Source organism: Cygnus olor, chromosome 4 (genome assembly GCF_009769625.2).
Source record: "Cygnus olor isolate bCygOlo1 chromosome 4, bCygOlo1.pri.v2, whole genome shotgun sequence".
NCBI lineage: Eukaryota > Metazoa > Chordata > Aves > Anseriformes > Anatidae > Cygnus > Cygnus olor.
In genome coordinates this window covers 49,411,073-49,426,084 of record NC_049172.1, presented here as the reverse complement: position 1 = coordinate 49,426,084, position 15,012 = coordinate 49,411,073, and the positions used below count along the sequence as shown (strand labels likewise).

At 51.2% G+C, this 15,012-nt stretch overlaps 1 protein-coding gene across 4 annotated transcripts in view; it reads left to right on the top strand.

Annotated features, from left to right (window-relative positions):
• The first annotated feature begins 1,880 nt into the window (after positions 1-1,880).
• The window catches only part of PDGFRA (platelet derived growth factor receptor alpha), a 36,707-nt gene continuing 23,575 nt past the window's right edge, over positions 1,881-15,012 (top strand). The window contains exons 1-4 of one of the 4 annotated variants that reach the window (XM_040555817.1): positions 3,468-3,826; positions 8,231-8,358; positions 11,046-11,106; positions 12,320-12,634. In XM_040555817.1, coding sequence (XP_040411751.1) covers positions 8,254-8,358; positions 11,046-11,106; positions 12,320-12,634 — 481 coding nt within the window. In that variant the 5' untranslated portion in view covers positions 3,468-3,826; positions 8,231-8,253. Of the gene's footprint in view, positions 1,958-3,467; positions 3,834-8,230; positions 8,359-11,045; positions 11,107-12,319; positions 12,635-15,012 lie in introns of those variants that run through there. The other 3 variants (XM_040555818.1, XM_040555820.1, XM_040555819.1) reach the window with 3 other exon arrangements.

Below are 15,012 nucleotides of genomic sequence, written 5' to 3'. Positions count from 1 at the left end.
AGACACAGGCACGCACCCAGCGCTGCCCTCTCCCGCTGGCTAACGGGGAGGGCGGCTGCCAATTTTTTTTTTTTTTTTTTTGGGGGGGGGGGATCTATGTAAGGAGAGCTCCTCCGGTGCAGGGGGGGAGCCGTGTGCCCGCTCCCCCCGGTGGCTGGCGCTGCCCGGCAGCTCCTCCCGCGGGCTGCGGTGCCCTCTAGCGTCCCGCCCGCTGCCCCCGCAGCCTCCGCTCCCGCCCCATTACCCCACCCCTAAACCGGGTTAGGACCGGAGCAGCCTGTTTGTGCTGCCCCAGTCCCCCTCCCCCCCCCAAAAAAAAAAAAATCAGGAAAAACAAAGCTGCTTTTTTTTTTTTTTTTTTTTTTTTTTTTTTTTTTTTAACCCACCGCAAAGAATAAGGCTGCCACGCTTGTTCTGGCATCTTTTAACGTCAAGAGCCAAATGTGACAACGAGAGCAAAACAACTCGATGTTGGGGCAGCAGAGGCCTTAGAGGGAACAGGACGGGCACGGGGCACTGCCTTAAACCAGCCGGGGGTGAATGAAAATAAAGGTAGGGGAGGGGAGGCTGGCGGCGGGGAGCAGCCGTTAATTTCTTTTGTCTGGCTCCCTGCTCGCCCACCGACACGGGGACAGCCGATGTTGGACAAACAGAACGAGGGAGTTGTGGAAAAAGGGAAAAAATCAAAAGATGCCCGCCGTGGCTGTAGACGCGACACGTCTGCAGAGGCCGAGGATCTCCCTCGGCGGGGCTGGGCTCGGCGGAGCCCGGCTGTGCCCCCCGTCTGTCCCCGTCTGTCCCGCTGCTGTGTTCTCCTCCCTCCGCGACAGACGGGGGCACAGATTTACAGAGGCAAGTGAGGAGAGGCCGCTCGGTTTTCTCCCTCTCTCGGGGTTCGTCGGGGCTCTGCTCCGGCCCGGAGCTGCCCTTCTCGGTGCAGGGGTTGTGGCTTAGGCCGGTGTTTTGCTCGGGAAACGGGCGGGCCCGAGAATGGAAATATCCATTGAATGGATATTTAGAAAAATAAATAAAAAAAATAAATAAAAAAAATAGAAAAATAGAAAAATACTAATGAGCAGAGAGGTGTGCATCCAGGGGTGTCGCGGTCCTCCTGAGCGGCGCTGTGCCTACGGGAGAGCTCAGCCGGCACCGGGCATCCCTAAAACGTGGCCGACGGCGCTCGGCCCCATCCCTGCCCTCCCTCCCAACCCAAAATCCCAGCTCCCAGCCCCCCCGCAAGCTCCCGGGGCCACAGCGAGCCGCCCCGTCGGTGCCCGCCGCCCGGAGCCTGCGGGCGCTGCGGAACCGGGGAGGGGGCCGGGACTGCGACCGCCCCCCCGGGGGTGTTGGGGGGGTGTTGGGGGCCTGCAGATTGGGAGAGTAAACAGGCGGCAGCGGCTCCATTCAGCCCGGGTTGTTTAAGACGTGCGGCTTCCATCTGTTGCCACATAAACAGGCAGGATGCCTTATGCTGCAGCACTCCGGGGGAGGGGAGAGGGTCTGGGAGGGGAGGGGGCTGCCGTGGTGTAAATCCCCCCACCCCCAGCCTGTCCTCTCGCTAACCCCAAGCCCCTGGACGGGACCCCCCTGCGCCACACGGGGCGGGGGGAGCGCTCGGGAGCCGTCCCGGAGGGGTTATTTCAAACACCCCCCAGGCAGCGCCGGCACCGGGAGGGGGGGACCGGCCCCGAGAAGGCTCCCGGGCTCCTCCCGCGGGCAGGGGGCCCCTCGTCCCCTGCCGTCGGGGCGGGGAAGGGGGAGCCACGTCGGGGAAAGCGGCCCCGCTGCCCGCGGCCCGGCCCCGCAGGAGCCGCCGGGGTCCCTGCCCGCAGCTTTTTGCCCGTCCCGAGCCCGCGATTTGGTTTTATTCTGTGCTCGTTCTTGTGAGATCCCACGTGGAAGCCGTTAACGAATGCTCGATAATGATCACGACGAAGGCATTATTCAAATGAGGCAGGTAATTGCAAACAGAGCGCCTTCTCCCCTTCCTTTTGCTCTTTTCCTTGAGCAGGCGTCACGGCTGATGCTGGCGGTCCCTCGCCAGGCATCGCCTCCATCCTTAAACCCGTCAAAGCAGGTTCCTGGGTGCCAGCCCGAGCCCCGCACGGCCTCAAGCTCACGCACTTTCTACACCCGCACATCTTCGCGGTGCTGAACCCTGCCCGAAGCCCTCCCGTCCCGTCGGGGCTCGTCCTGCACAACCTCGGGGGGCCGGGCTGCTGCCTGTGCTCACCCCCCAGGTGGAGAACACCCGGGTGTACCCATTTTTTTTATTATTATTTTTTTTCCCTCATTGTGCTTTTGACTCACTCGCAGCCTGTTGTTTATTCACAAGCATTATGGTATCCTGTTAGCATTCCGACCAGGGATCTGACTCCGCTGGTTTCCTGCAGGAACATGTGGAAGCAATAGCGGGGTTGTGCACTCACCCGAGCTGAGGATGCACTAGCGGAGAGCGTGCAAAAAGGCTGGGGACCCTGCGAGCCTCGCCACAGGGCCCTCGGCCTGAGCACGCTGTTCTTCTCCTGCCTGCCCTCACTCCCTTCGGGGCATCTTCGCTCCGGAGGCTCAGCTCTCCTTGGTTTAGGGAGGGAGAAAAGCCACCGCATCCTGTCGCTTGACTTTGAGGACAAAACTTTTGTTTAGCCCTAAACGGAAAAAAATAATAATAAAAAGAAAAAAGGGAGGGAGGCGGGCCGGAGCGGGAAGGGAGGAAGCGGGAGAAGCCCGGGGGCTCGGCTCCGAGGCCGGAGCCCTCCCTGGAGTCAGGGGCCTCCGTCCCCGCTCGGTTCCTGGGGCTGCACTGCCCCCTCTCCCGCGGCCGCAGCATCGCCCCGCTCGCCGGGCTCGGCTCCGGGACCCCGCAGCGCGGCGACGGGGGCAGCCCCCGCCACCTCTCCCGGCCAGCGCTGGTCGCCACGGCGAGGCGGAGGTCCCCGGCTAAAGCCGTCGGGGCTCCGGGCGAGCTCAGACCGGGCTCCCGGGCCGAGGGCACAGAGGATGAGAAGAGCTTCCCCGGTCTCGGCACAGCAGCAGGTTTTGGGGCGGCCGGCTCCCGGCGACGGCTGCCTTTCGTTGTGGCTTTCATTCATAAACCCGAGCGGTGCGGCTCTGCCCCTCTCGCCCGGTGCCTCCTGCTTCTGGCTGCCTCGCAGCCCTCCGTGCTGCTCTGCGTCCCGTGCCCGCGCTCAGGAGCGCACAAAGGACACGAGGAAGCCGCCAATTCGTTTCCAGCTCCAGCTCCCCGTCCATAACCTCACACCGTAACCCACCGTCCTGGAGGGGCTGAGGGAGGAGGCTCATTCACGAAATTGGGAGCCCTCTGACTTTTCACCAAAGGTTTTTTTTTTTTTTTTTTTCCCCTTTATTTTTTTTTTCCTTCCCCCCGCAGTGCAAAACTCTCCGATTCCCCCCTTTTCCTCCCTCTGCCATATGGCCAGCCTCCCCCTCCCCTGCGAGGCTGCTGAAATCTGGAGGCTGAGACTGGCCCCCCTGCCTCCGTAAGAGCCTCCCTCCTGCGCCCGCCTCCGGCCGCGGGGCTGGGGGCGCCGGGCGAGCCAGGGCGGCTCTTATTGCGAAGGGGCCGGAGGGGGGCTTCATTTCCTGACAGCTATTTACTTAAAGCAAATGATTAGTTTTGGAAGGATGGACTATAACATTGAATCAATTACGGGGCGCGGGTTGTGAGCCCGTTGCAGTCGGGTCTGGAGGGAGGGCGAGCGGGAGGGAAGGAGCGCGGCTGAGCGGGGAAAGTCACAAAAGACGTGGACATATTTTGGATATTTTACAATCTGCGGGACTATAGCTGCGGATTGGAGTGGAGAAGGTAAGAGGTGAGGGGCACTTTCCCCATTTTTTTTTCCTTCCTTTTCCCCTGTTTCTTTTTCCCATTATTTTTTTTCTTTTCCCATTTTTTTTTTTAAATTTTCTCTCCCTTTATTCATTTGTTTGTATTTCTTTTCTTTTTCTTTTTATTTTATTTTTTTTTTTTTTTTATTCCCCCCCCGGCTGAGCCGCTCCGGGGGCGCCTTCCCGCGGGGGTGCCGGGGGCTGGCGGCCCCCGGAGGCGGCGGGGAGCTGGGACCAGGCTCTCCGCGGGCCGTCGGGGCGCGGCGGCGGCGGCTGCGGCGGCGGCGGCGGGGAGCAGCTCGGGCAGCGCTAATGACAAACACATTGGGACGGCGGGGGCCACCGGGCCGCATTCCTGCCCCGCCGGGGCTCCGAGAGCAGCGCCGGTGCCCGCCCGGAGGGCGCGGGGGGGACGCGCAGCGAGGATGGGAAGCAGGGCAGGGTGGCACCCGGCGGCTCCCCCTCTTCTCGCATCCCCACCTTCTGCCCTCGCTTCCTTCACCCCGCCGCTCTCCGCTCCCTTCCCCCACCCTTTGTTTTTCGCCACCTTCCCCTTTTCAGGTCCACTTCCCCACCTTAACCCCCCCCCCCCCCCCCCCCGCCCCGAGAGCCCAGACGGGACACGCACGACCCCCGCTTTGCGCGGGCGACCCCATCTCCATCCCTGCAGCCCCCCCCCCCGCCCCCCCCCCCCCCCCCCCCCCGCTCTTTTGCTTTATTTCCACGTCTCAGCGGAAAGAGAAGATGCTGAACTCGGGCAGGACTGGTACCTGGAGCCTCTCCAGCTTACAGCCCCCTTCGCGCACCGGGAGCGCCGCCCGCCCCACCGGACGCCTGGAGCCCGCCGCCTCGCCCCCCGGGGGGGGCCTGAAGTCTTCGCGGCCACCGTTTGGATTTGGTCAAGAGCGGAGGCTGTAAACTCGCCAGCCTCTGCCAGGCTGGAGTCCCCTGGAAAAGTCCTAGGAGCAAGTAGGAAATGGCTTTTTGGCTGGCTGCGGCGTTGCTCAACATTTTTGGACGGGGACCCAGCGGCCCAGGAGCCGTTCCAGAGAACAGGACTTGGAGAGTTTTTTTTCTATGCGAGCAGCGGCGGATCCAGCGAGGCAGCAGCAGCCACCCCCGGGGGCTTGCCCACGCCCCGACGGGCTGCGGGGGCCGCTGCCCTGGCCCCCTCCCTCGCCGGGGGCACGCACCCAGCGCCCTCGACGGCATTTCGGCATCTCGCAAACGCTCCGGCTTCCCGGCGAGCCTCTGGGGCCCGAAACCACACGCCCAGGGCATTCGGGACAGACGGAGCCGTCCCCGGGGCTGCGGGCACGTCGCTGTCACAGCCCCGGACGGGGCACAGCCGCTGTCCCCCCGCGGGTGGCCGCCCCCTCGGGGGGCACAGAGCGCTCCGTGCCTCGCCCGGCGGAGCGGGCAGGAGAAGAAGCCCGGAGCCCACGTCGGGGAGCAGCCCTGCAGGGAAACACGGCTTTGCTTTGCCCCATCCCCTCCCATCCCGCTTTTTTTTTTTTCTTTTTTTTTTCTTTTTTTATTTTTTTTTCGGTTACCTCGCGTTTAAAGAAAAAAATTTGCTCCAGCTTGGCAAAGGCTTTCCTATTGTTTCCTAGACAAACAGCGGAGTGTCTGGGAGCTGCCGTCTCTGCTAGGTTTGCTCGGTGTCCCGGGCAGCCTCTGATCCGCAGCGGCTCTAGCAGCCGAAAACCAAGCTGGGGAGTCTGGAGGGGCTTCGGGGTCACCCCTCTTCCTGCTCCCTCGGGGACGCCAGCTTGGGCTCCCTGCAGCAGGGAGGAAAACCCTTAGGATGGGGGCTGGAGAGTGGCAATGTGCCCCTCTCCTCCCTCCTCCATCCCCAGCCACGTCCTGTCTGGTTATGGGGTCCCCACTGGGGTCCCCACTGCCTCCCCGACGGGGTCCCCACTGTGTCTCCTTTCGCTAAAGCCCCCCCGATGGTTTTTGCTGCCCGGGGGAGAGGTGAGGCAGGGGCAGCCAGCAGGGGGATGCTGGGGGTGCTGCCCTCAGCATCTCAGGGCCCAGCCGGGGGCCCAGCTAGGCTGCATTAACTCAGTGTCCCCAGATGGGGCCAGAGACAGGATCAAAGCAAGGAGAGAGGCGTCAAAGGTCCCTCTGCCATCAGTGGCTCAAAATCTGAGCTGTGGATATCTGGCTTTTACTTCTAGAGGAGACAGAGAAAGATCTCGCAGCAAGGCTCTTCGTTTTCAGTTTCCACTTAACAAAGAGCATTGTGGAGCCCTCAGCGAAACAGCAGTTTAGCCAACCTCAAAGCTTGGGGGAAAAAAAAAAAAAAAGTTTGAAGAAAAATGAGACCGCACAAAGCACTGGGACATAGGAGTCTGCAAGCAAAGCAGCTCTCCCAGCCTGCAGGCAGTCTCCCGCTGCCTTAAAATGAGCCCCCTTGTTCTGGTACTCCTCCCCAGGCAGGGCCAGGCGGAAGGTGTGCCAGCAGGACTGCGATGGGCACTGGGGCCATCTCTGCTCTTATTTGCTTATTGATGTATGGGGGATCTTCATGTGGCTGGGAGAGAAATACATAGGTATTAGGTTTCAAGAAAGCAGGAAGTAATAAATATTTTAATAAAATACCGCTCTGCAGTACTGCAGTATCAAGCTAGATTTTGAGTCCAATTCATATAGACAGAAAAGACTTGCATAGCCCAGACCTTTAATTTTTGTAACTGACCTACTGTTGGTTATTTCCAACAGCAGCAATTGGTCTGAAAAGGGGTGAAATGGATAACCCTATAGAAACCTCGCCTTGCTTGTATCTTTATATCATGATGGCCGCAATGGCATTACTCTTGCATGTGAACACTGAAAATTCTGTTCGAACATGTTTGCTTCATTTGTTTTAAAGACTAGAATGATTTCTGAGACGTCATTTTTTTGGTGCTGGCAAGAATTGCTGATAATTTAAAAGAAGCAAGCAAGTAAGCAAGCGATCCTTTCTCTCCCTCTTGCCTTGCTCTCCTGATTGACTCATCTCTTTCAAGTCAATAATGCTTCGCGTAGGCACCCAAGGGAACAGATTGCAATGGCTGAGCTTTCTAGCTCCTGTGGTCAACAGAAATGGAGTGTTTTTTTCCATCCACCACTTCTGAGCACCTAAGTTGGGATTTGAGGTGTTCTCTGAAGTTCCTGACCTGATCCTGAGAACCAAAGTGAGATGCACCCTTGGATGTACCCATTGTGTTGTCTGTCTGCTGGGATAGACTAGGAAGTCCTTTAAGTAAATTTAGACTTTGTAGATTGCCCTCTACCTGTAATTCCTCTAATTTCCTAGTTCCGTGGTCTGTCCTGATGGGTTAGGCTGAAGAATTGGAGCTGACTGGAAGGCTGACGGGTGGCAGCCATCACTAGGTGCCCTGCAGAGCCTGAAGCCACTGCAGGAGCCCCAAACAGCTTGGCTTGCTGCGTAGTTATTCCTGCACAACCCAGAAGAGATGTACAGGCTATGCTAGATGCAAACACTCGCAAAGGGACGTGGAACAAACGGCTCTTTAGGAGAACATTTATGCTGGACTTTTCAAAGAAGAAATATTCTCGTGCCATTTGTGCCTTTCCCCAGCAAAACCGTCAGACACTCTCCTGTTCACTCTGCTCTTGTGGAGAACTGAGTTTGTAATTTGGGAGCTGCAAACCAATAAATGTTTCAGGAGGTCCTGACTGAACATTTGCATTCAACTGGTGACATGTACCACAAGGAGGAAGAGTTGTTCTCTGCTCTTGGGCTAGCCTTCACTCTTGCTGGAAAAGATCAGCTTTCCCAGAAGGATGGATTGCCACTCAGACAAAACCTCCACTGAAATTATCCAGCCCTCTCATAACAAGGATAATCACATCATTATGTGCCAAGATTTGCAATCCACCTACTATCGTATAATTTATATAAATACAGAGCAATAGGGACTTTTTTTTTCCCCAAAGAAGAAAACCCAGCAAATTCGCATGAAGTTAAGACATAAGAAATTTTATTTTAAGTTGATTTAGGAGACCTAGCTTAGATTCCAGCTGCCGCGCTGGAGACCAGCCGTTCCTTCTGCTGGACAAGGGAGCTGGCTTATTGCTGTGGATCAACATTGCCATCCTGTGGCCAAGAGGATGAAGTGCAGTGACTAGGTAGCTGGCAGGAAACGAGTTTGTCAGTCTCCAGGCTGCTGGTGGATGGGACGGTTTTCTATCTTGAAAGAGTTCTTTGATTTACAGCAGTACGAAAAATATATACGGATGGCTCTTTTTACCCCACCACCATGCTTTCTGTCTAGATCACGCAATCGCCTAGGAATATCATCATCTTCTAAACACACATTTCCATCAGCTTTTTGGATATTGATTTTACTTTGTCTCTCCTACTCTGCAGTCAATGAAACCCCTCTTGGCTGGATGCCAGTGCTTGGCAGTGAGTGTTTGGAAGACTGGCTCCTTGTTGATAAAAGTTCTTCTGATGTTCTTTTCCTGATTTTTTTATCATTAAAGCACACAACAGAGGTACCGAATTTTCAGTCAGTTCCTTTCAAAACCCAGTGATTAGAGCAGATGTGATGATTGTTTTACCCTGGGCAATCAACCTCCACTGCAGAGAGTTTGGCAACACCCCTGTGGCATCATCTAGTTTTCACTATGCACTCCCATGTTTCTATTCTAACTAGCACTGTTCAAGGTATGCAAGGAATTAAGGTTGGCTCCAATCACGCTATCAATACTTGTATAAATCTACTGGCTTCACAGAGGTTACACCAATTTTCAGTTTGATGTAGTGATGCTAGAAACTGAACTTGGTGTATTTATTCAGGGCTGAGATGTGGGTGTTTTAGGACAAAGAGGGCTTTTCTGCCACAAAGAAGTTTAAAAAGCAAAGTAAGTGCATAAAAAAACAGGTGATGGTAAATAAACAGCAAATGCTTGGTGTTTTGGGAATGAGTAAACTATCTTTTGCCCAGAACAGAGGTGTTAAATTCTGTGTTAAACCTTGACTCCAGCATGCCAAAGTCAGATGCACGATGTAATTAAATCCAGTTCAAACAGATTTTGAGTATGAATGATGATGAGTCCTTAGTACATTATTCTGTTTTTCACAGTGTGTAAATGTTGCTCTGGGTCTTGCTGAGATTAACAGGTCATTGAGGAAAGATCAAAGCTATGGATTCTGAAAGAATAGCCAGTTGGGAAATGCAGATTTAGAAAATCCTTGTGATTTTTTAAACTGCAAGGGTAGGCTGAGGCACTCAGCTCTTACTGATTGCTATGGCAGACCAACTAAGGCAACAAATTCCAAATAACACTTTGGAAATGCCATCACCTCCATTTACATCAGTTTATTCACTAGGCTTCAGTCCTCACACAGCTTTGCAACAGTGTAAGTTCACTTCAGCAGAGCTTCTACAGTCTGGTGTGTAAAAGATATTAGCTTTGTGTTTTCTCTTTATGCATTGCGTCACTTGCATAGAATAGTCTGGAAAACAACACAATAGGGGTAGAGACCCTATTTTCAAATGGAAAAGGCTGAAGGAAATTTGGTGGGCAGTGGGGAACATTGTCTTGTGGATCTTGGGAGCTTAGGATTCAGATAAATAAAGCAGATGATGGGAATTCTTTAAAGATTTGCAACGTGGGTCACTTTATCGGAAAAAATATTGCAGGATATAAATGTGATAAAAATGAATAAGGAGGCTGAAACAAATGGACTTCTTTGATGTCTGAGAGTCTGTTATCAACAGGAGACAGATACATAAACACGTGGCAATTATTGCTAATTGAAGAATCAGGCAAAATGGTTTGTCTCTGCTGGAAAGTTGTCAGCTGAATTTCCAAGGTTGTTTGTACAAGTTTTGGGGCTGGTAGTTTGTAACTCTTCTGAGACCTTTTGTTTGATTGGAGTATCAAATACTTTTCGCTTTGCAAAGGAGCACCGTCTGTTCCACACGTCACAGGAGGAAAGAGGGACGGGTTCAGAAGCACCCCATGGCATGTTGTAATCATTTAGCTCCCATATGGCATCGGCATAGTCTTCATAACTGGATGCACCTACGTGCTTTCCTATCTCAGAATCGGGAGCAGAGGGTGAATAGAAACTCTCCAGAACCTTTGAAAAACTAGTCTCTGTTTTGGCACATCATTCTTTATTTTACTCCTTAGCCTGTGTTTCAGATTACGAGTTCTTCTGTACGGTCCTTTTTTAGTCTATGTTGGCTCTGGGCCAAATCCAGTTGCTATTAAAGTCAACAGAAAATGTTCATTGATCTCATTGGGAGCAGGGGTTGTAGGAGCTTCTCTTTTGGAAATTACCTAGCAGGTTGCTTGAGGGTTTTAAGTAGAAATGTGATTAGATAGCATAAAGATTCAGAGTTGTTTATTGCCATTGCTGCCTCTTCACAACTGATTATTATTATATACCTTCTGATTATTTGTTTGAAAGCTGAAATTATCACAAATAGCCTATGATTTTCACACTGTTGGGGAAAAGAGGCGATCGGTGAACAACAGTGCTGGCCTACAGTCTGTCATGTATTTATTCCATTAGAAAATTTCAGCATATGTTTTAAATAGCATGTCTCTTGATCAAGGGAATTCTTGCTAAATAAGCAATAAACACTATTGTATTGTATTGTGCTCAGTAAGCTATATATATAAATACGTACAATGGCAAAACAAAAATATCACTCACAATTGTGTGATTTATAATAAAAGTAGCTTTTAAATATGCTGTTTCTCCTTCCAAAAAAACCCTGCAAGCAGCTAAAAGGTCAGAACTTACTGCATATAGCCGTTGCACCCCCACTGACTTCAATACAGCATCCAAGTAGGAGCGTGGGCTCAGTCCTGGGTGCTGCAGCGGGCACCAGGGCTGTTCGCAGGCTCTTTGCTGCATGTGCCAGCTTTGTGCTCTGTGTAACTTCTAAAATTCAGAAGCAGAGTGGGCCAGAACTTAGCGAGGAGAAGAGGTTGTGGTCCCTTGGTTGTGTTCCCCATGCTGGTGGTCTGCCTGTGGCCTCACGTGCCGTGTGGGTGGTGTGGGTGGGTGTCTCACCAGGATGAGGGTGTGAGATGGGGTCCTGGGGGTGCTCCTGCCCTCGGCAGGGTGCAAGCAAAGGGCACTGTTGGAGAGTGGTCCTGTGAGCTCTTGTATCTGTTGTCAGCTTATTAACTGGCTCCGTGTTGCCCTCTTTCTGTTTCAGTTGTCGGTAGCGATGGGTACTTCCCCAGGGACATTCCTGATCCTGGGATGTTTCCTCACAGGTAATATTCCTCAGTCCTCTAAGCCTCCTCATCTCTGCTCCTTCACAAACCTGTATTTAAGTTTCCTTTCGTCGTGTCCACAATAACAAATGGTTGGCCAGCTGCCTCCAGCCTCTATTTTTCCGTCCTTCCCTTTGGTAGGCCAACACAAGGCCTACCTACAGCTGTCCCACCCTTGGCACGCTGGAGCACCTCCGGCAGCATGGAGCAAGCTGGGCTGCCTGTGTGGGCTCCAGCATCCTCCCCCTTCCCACCACATAACCGCACTCGCCGGGCTGCCCACATCTGCAGAACGAATGGCGCTGGGAGGGGAGGGCAGAGTTTGCCACAGGGCTGCCAAATATAGAAAGGGCCCTGCAGGCTGAGATAACACGTGCAGACGTGAGAAACTGGTTTCAGAGAAAGCCTGGGTTCCTACTGCTGATTTGTTGTGCAGGGCCCACTTTCACACTGTTTTCCTGGTGAATTCCCCATTTTCTTGTTCGGGAGCTTAGGGTGTGGGCCCTCTCATTTTCCTTCTGGGACTTGGACCTGCACCAGCCCACCTACAAATTACCTAGGCTTGCAAGTCTGACCCCATAAATGTAGACTGCATCTGAAAAGTGGTGCCATCTACAACATCTAGTTCAGTGAATTACAGTTTTATTTGGCCATAAACTTTCTGTACATTTTGGCCAGAGGTAGACCCAATGCACAAATTTTGGATCTAGGCCCCTTCCACGGCCCTTTGCCGAAATAGAAGCCAGATGTAAAGTGCAGGTGTTGGCCTTGGAAAGTGGTTTCTAACTTTCAGTGGTGAGCTTCCTCGAAAATTGACAGGCCTGCTGACTTCCCGGCCATTGCTGCAAGGACCTGCAGCCCGGCTTGTAGGGTGCCCATGAACCAGGAGCCAGGGGCTGGGGCTGGGACTTGGGGCCCAGAAGCTGAGGTGTGGACTGGGAGCCATCCCTAACTTCACCTCCGTCTTTCACCTCTGGATTTGTCAAACAGGGCTCAGCGAGCAAACACTTCTCTGCTTAGCATTTCAAAGGGAGGCCATTTGCCCTCCACTGGGAACAGCTCTGGCTTTTAACAAGGGCAAATTTCCTGGGATGTCAGCACATCTGAAATGGCCATAAAGATGCCTGCTCTGGATCCACTCCGCACCCTCTCCCGTCCCTGTGCTGAGGAGGGGCTGTGTGTTCATGTGCTCTTTATTTGTGTCTTTTTCCAGGCCCGTTCCTAACATTTTGCCAGCTTCCTCTGCCGACTATTGTTCCCAACAGAAATGAAATGGTTGTACAGCTCAATTCCAATTTCACACTCAAATGCTCTGGAGACAGCGAAGTGAGCTGGCAGTACCCAGTGACCGAGGGAAGCCACAGGATAGACATCAGACATGAAGAGAACAACAGTGGCCTCTTCGTGACAGTGCTGGAAGTAGGAAATGCCTCAGCTGCTCACACGGGCCTGTATGTTTGCTATTACAACCACACTCAAGTGGAGGATGGGGAAGTGGAGGGGAAGGACATCTACATCTATGTGCCTGGTAAGTGGGGGTGCCACAGGGTGACTGACCCCCTTTCCAGGGTGACTGTGAGGGATGTTTTGGGACACGTGTTGCCCAAACCAGTGCCACGTCTGACACTAAAGCAGTTGCCAGCTGGGGAAGGCCAGGTCTTGTTTTTAACCTGATTTAAACAGAAAGGGGAAAAGCTCACATGTGCAGAGGGCCTGGGAAGCAGGAAGCAGCAGAGTTGTCCTGAGGTGGCTGTTACAAGGAAGGATGAAACGAGAAATGCTACTGCTGACCAGTCTGAGGCAAGATTAAAAATATGGTGTTTCTACGCAGCGTTTCTTGCACTGCCCTATAATTTTCAAAGTAAACACAGCCTTCCCAGTCCCCGTGCCACCTTTCTCTGTAGTGGTGGAAAATCTGCTGGACGCAGAAGAAATGATATCCCTTCTTTTCAGAAGTTCCTATCACCAGCTTTGCCCTCCCACCCCCTTGTTCTGGCTGAAAATTCCTTTAAAGGATTCCCATGTTATCCATCAAGTTATTTATTTATTTATTTTTCTGTGGCTGAAATAGGCACCACAGACTGAGCCACAGCTGGCTGCGTTGGCAAAGCGCTGTCTGGATGTTTCCTCGGTGTTCAGGGGATAAGTGGCAGAATGGCAGGGCCAGAGAAGACCAAGCCATGACATTTGCAGTAAATAGTCTGAGCAGGAAATGAAGGAGAAAAGAAGGGATTGTAAATCATCCTGCAAAACTGAAATAAGTTGTGAAGGAGATGATGTCTGGAACTGCAAGGAGGATTGTGGAAGGGGAAAAGGGCAGGAAGGACTAATGAGGCTTTTTTAAAGGCTATTTTACGGTGTTATTAATTCTTTGCAGTTCATGATGTGTGATTCAAGTACGGTGATTCTTCCAAGACTTTCTCTACATTTCCCACAACAAATTTAATGCATTTGTATTCATTCTTGAAGCACTAAGAGGTTTCAGCAGAGGCTTTGGCACACATATGTCAATTTCCAACCAGCTCTAGCCAAATCACCAAAAGATTTTCTTGCTGTTAAACGGGCTTGTAACTTACTCAGAAAAAGGATAGAAGGGCAAAAGGTAGAAGATTTCTTCAAGAAGAGGGCATTTTGTTTTGATTTTGAAATGCCTCTAGATTTCAGCCTACCACATTTGCAAAGCAGAGACACCCTGTAATTTTTTCCACTCACTAAACATTAGGATGTCATAAATGCAGAAACATATCCTTTTCTCCAAATTATAGAGAATGTTTCTGTTTCCACTATAAATTTTGTCTTTACAATTGTTTTTCCTGCAATGAATTAGGAGGGCAATGGGTGGCAGCAACCCACTTTGGCCAAGGAGGGTTACTCTGAGACTTCACGCAATACCCCAGTTTCACTAAAAGCACAGAGAAAACCAAACTAGGTGAATCCCGTTTCTGTTTTAAATTAAATTGGGAAAATGAATACATGGAGTTGGCAGCGTGTTTGGGATAGAGGACTGTGTTTGGACTATTGCTACAAAGAGCCTGCCAGTGCAGCATAAATTCTATTGTTGGAGGGATTTGTATTGCTATTTATTAAATTTCATTATAAAGCTTTGCACAGAAGCTTCAGGCTAGCAGAGATTATTTGTTTATTCCAAATGGCCAAGTGTAGATAATTTAAGGGCTTTGCTTTTTATGTTTGATATGTTATGCAATTATGTTTTGAACTCAGACTTTGGATTGGCTGGATAGGAAAGTTGGCATGCATTTTGTTGACTTTGAAGAACTAAAACTACCAGGTGTTTGTTTGCTTTTTTATGGTCAAATACCATAGTCTGGAAACCACATGTTGTGACCATAATTAACTATGTCTCATAACTGCAATGTTGGACATGTTAGATATGCATAAAGATAAGTATCCTGAATTATTTTTGATGAAATGTGGCTTTAATGGTGTTAGCCATAAGCAACACCAAAATTGATTTCTACTTTTTGTGATTAAGAGTGTTTTCTTTTTTCTTTTTTTTTTCTTTTTTCTTTTTTTCTTTTCTTTGTGTATTGGTTATGGGGCAGCTACTATTACAGAAGGAAAAAAATCCAACTGAAAAAGATGAGTGATTTGTTCCAATAAAATATTATCGGTACATTCATTTTATTTTATTTTTATTATATTTCTTTTTATTTCAGTGAAAGTTGCACTTGAGCACAAAATCTTTTGTCCTAAAAGTTAGATGTGTAAGTCCAAATTCATCCCTAAGATCTTTGCTGTATATATGTCTTGATAGAGTTGTTTATGACAGAGAAAGAGAAGTCATCTTTAATCCCTAGAAACTGCATAAATGTTTTCATACCCATTAGTTATTTTTCATGCTTTGTGTCACTTAATAGCCTTTTGCCTCACTGTAGGAATATATCA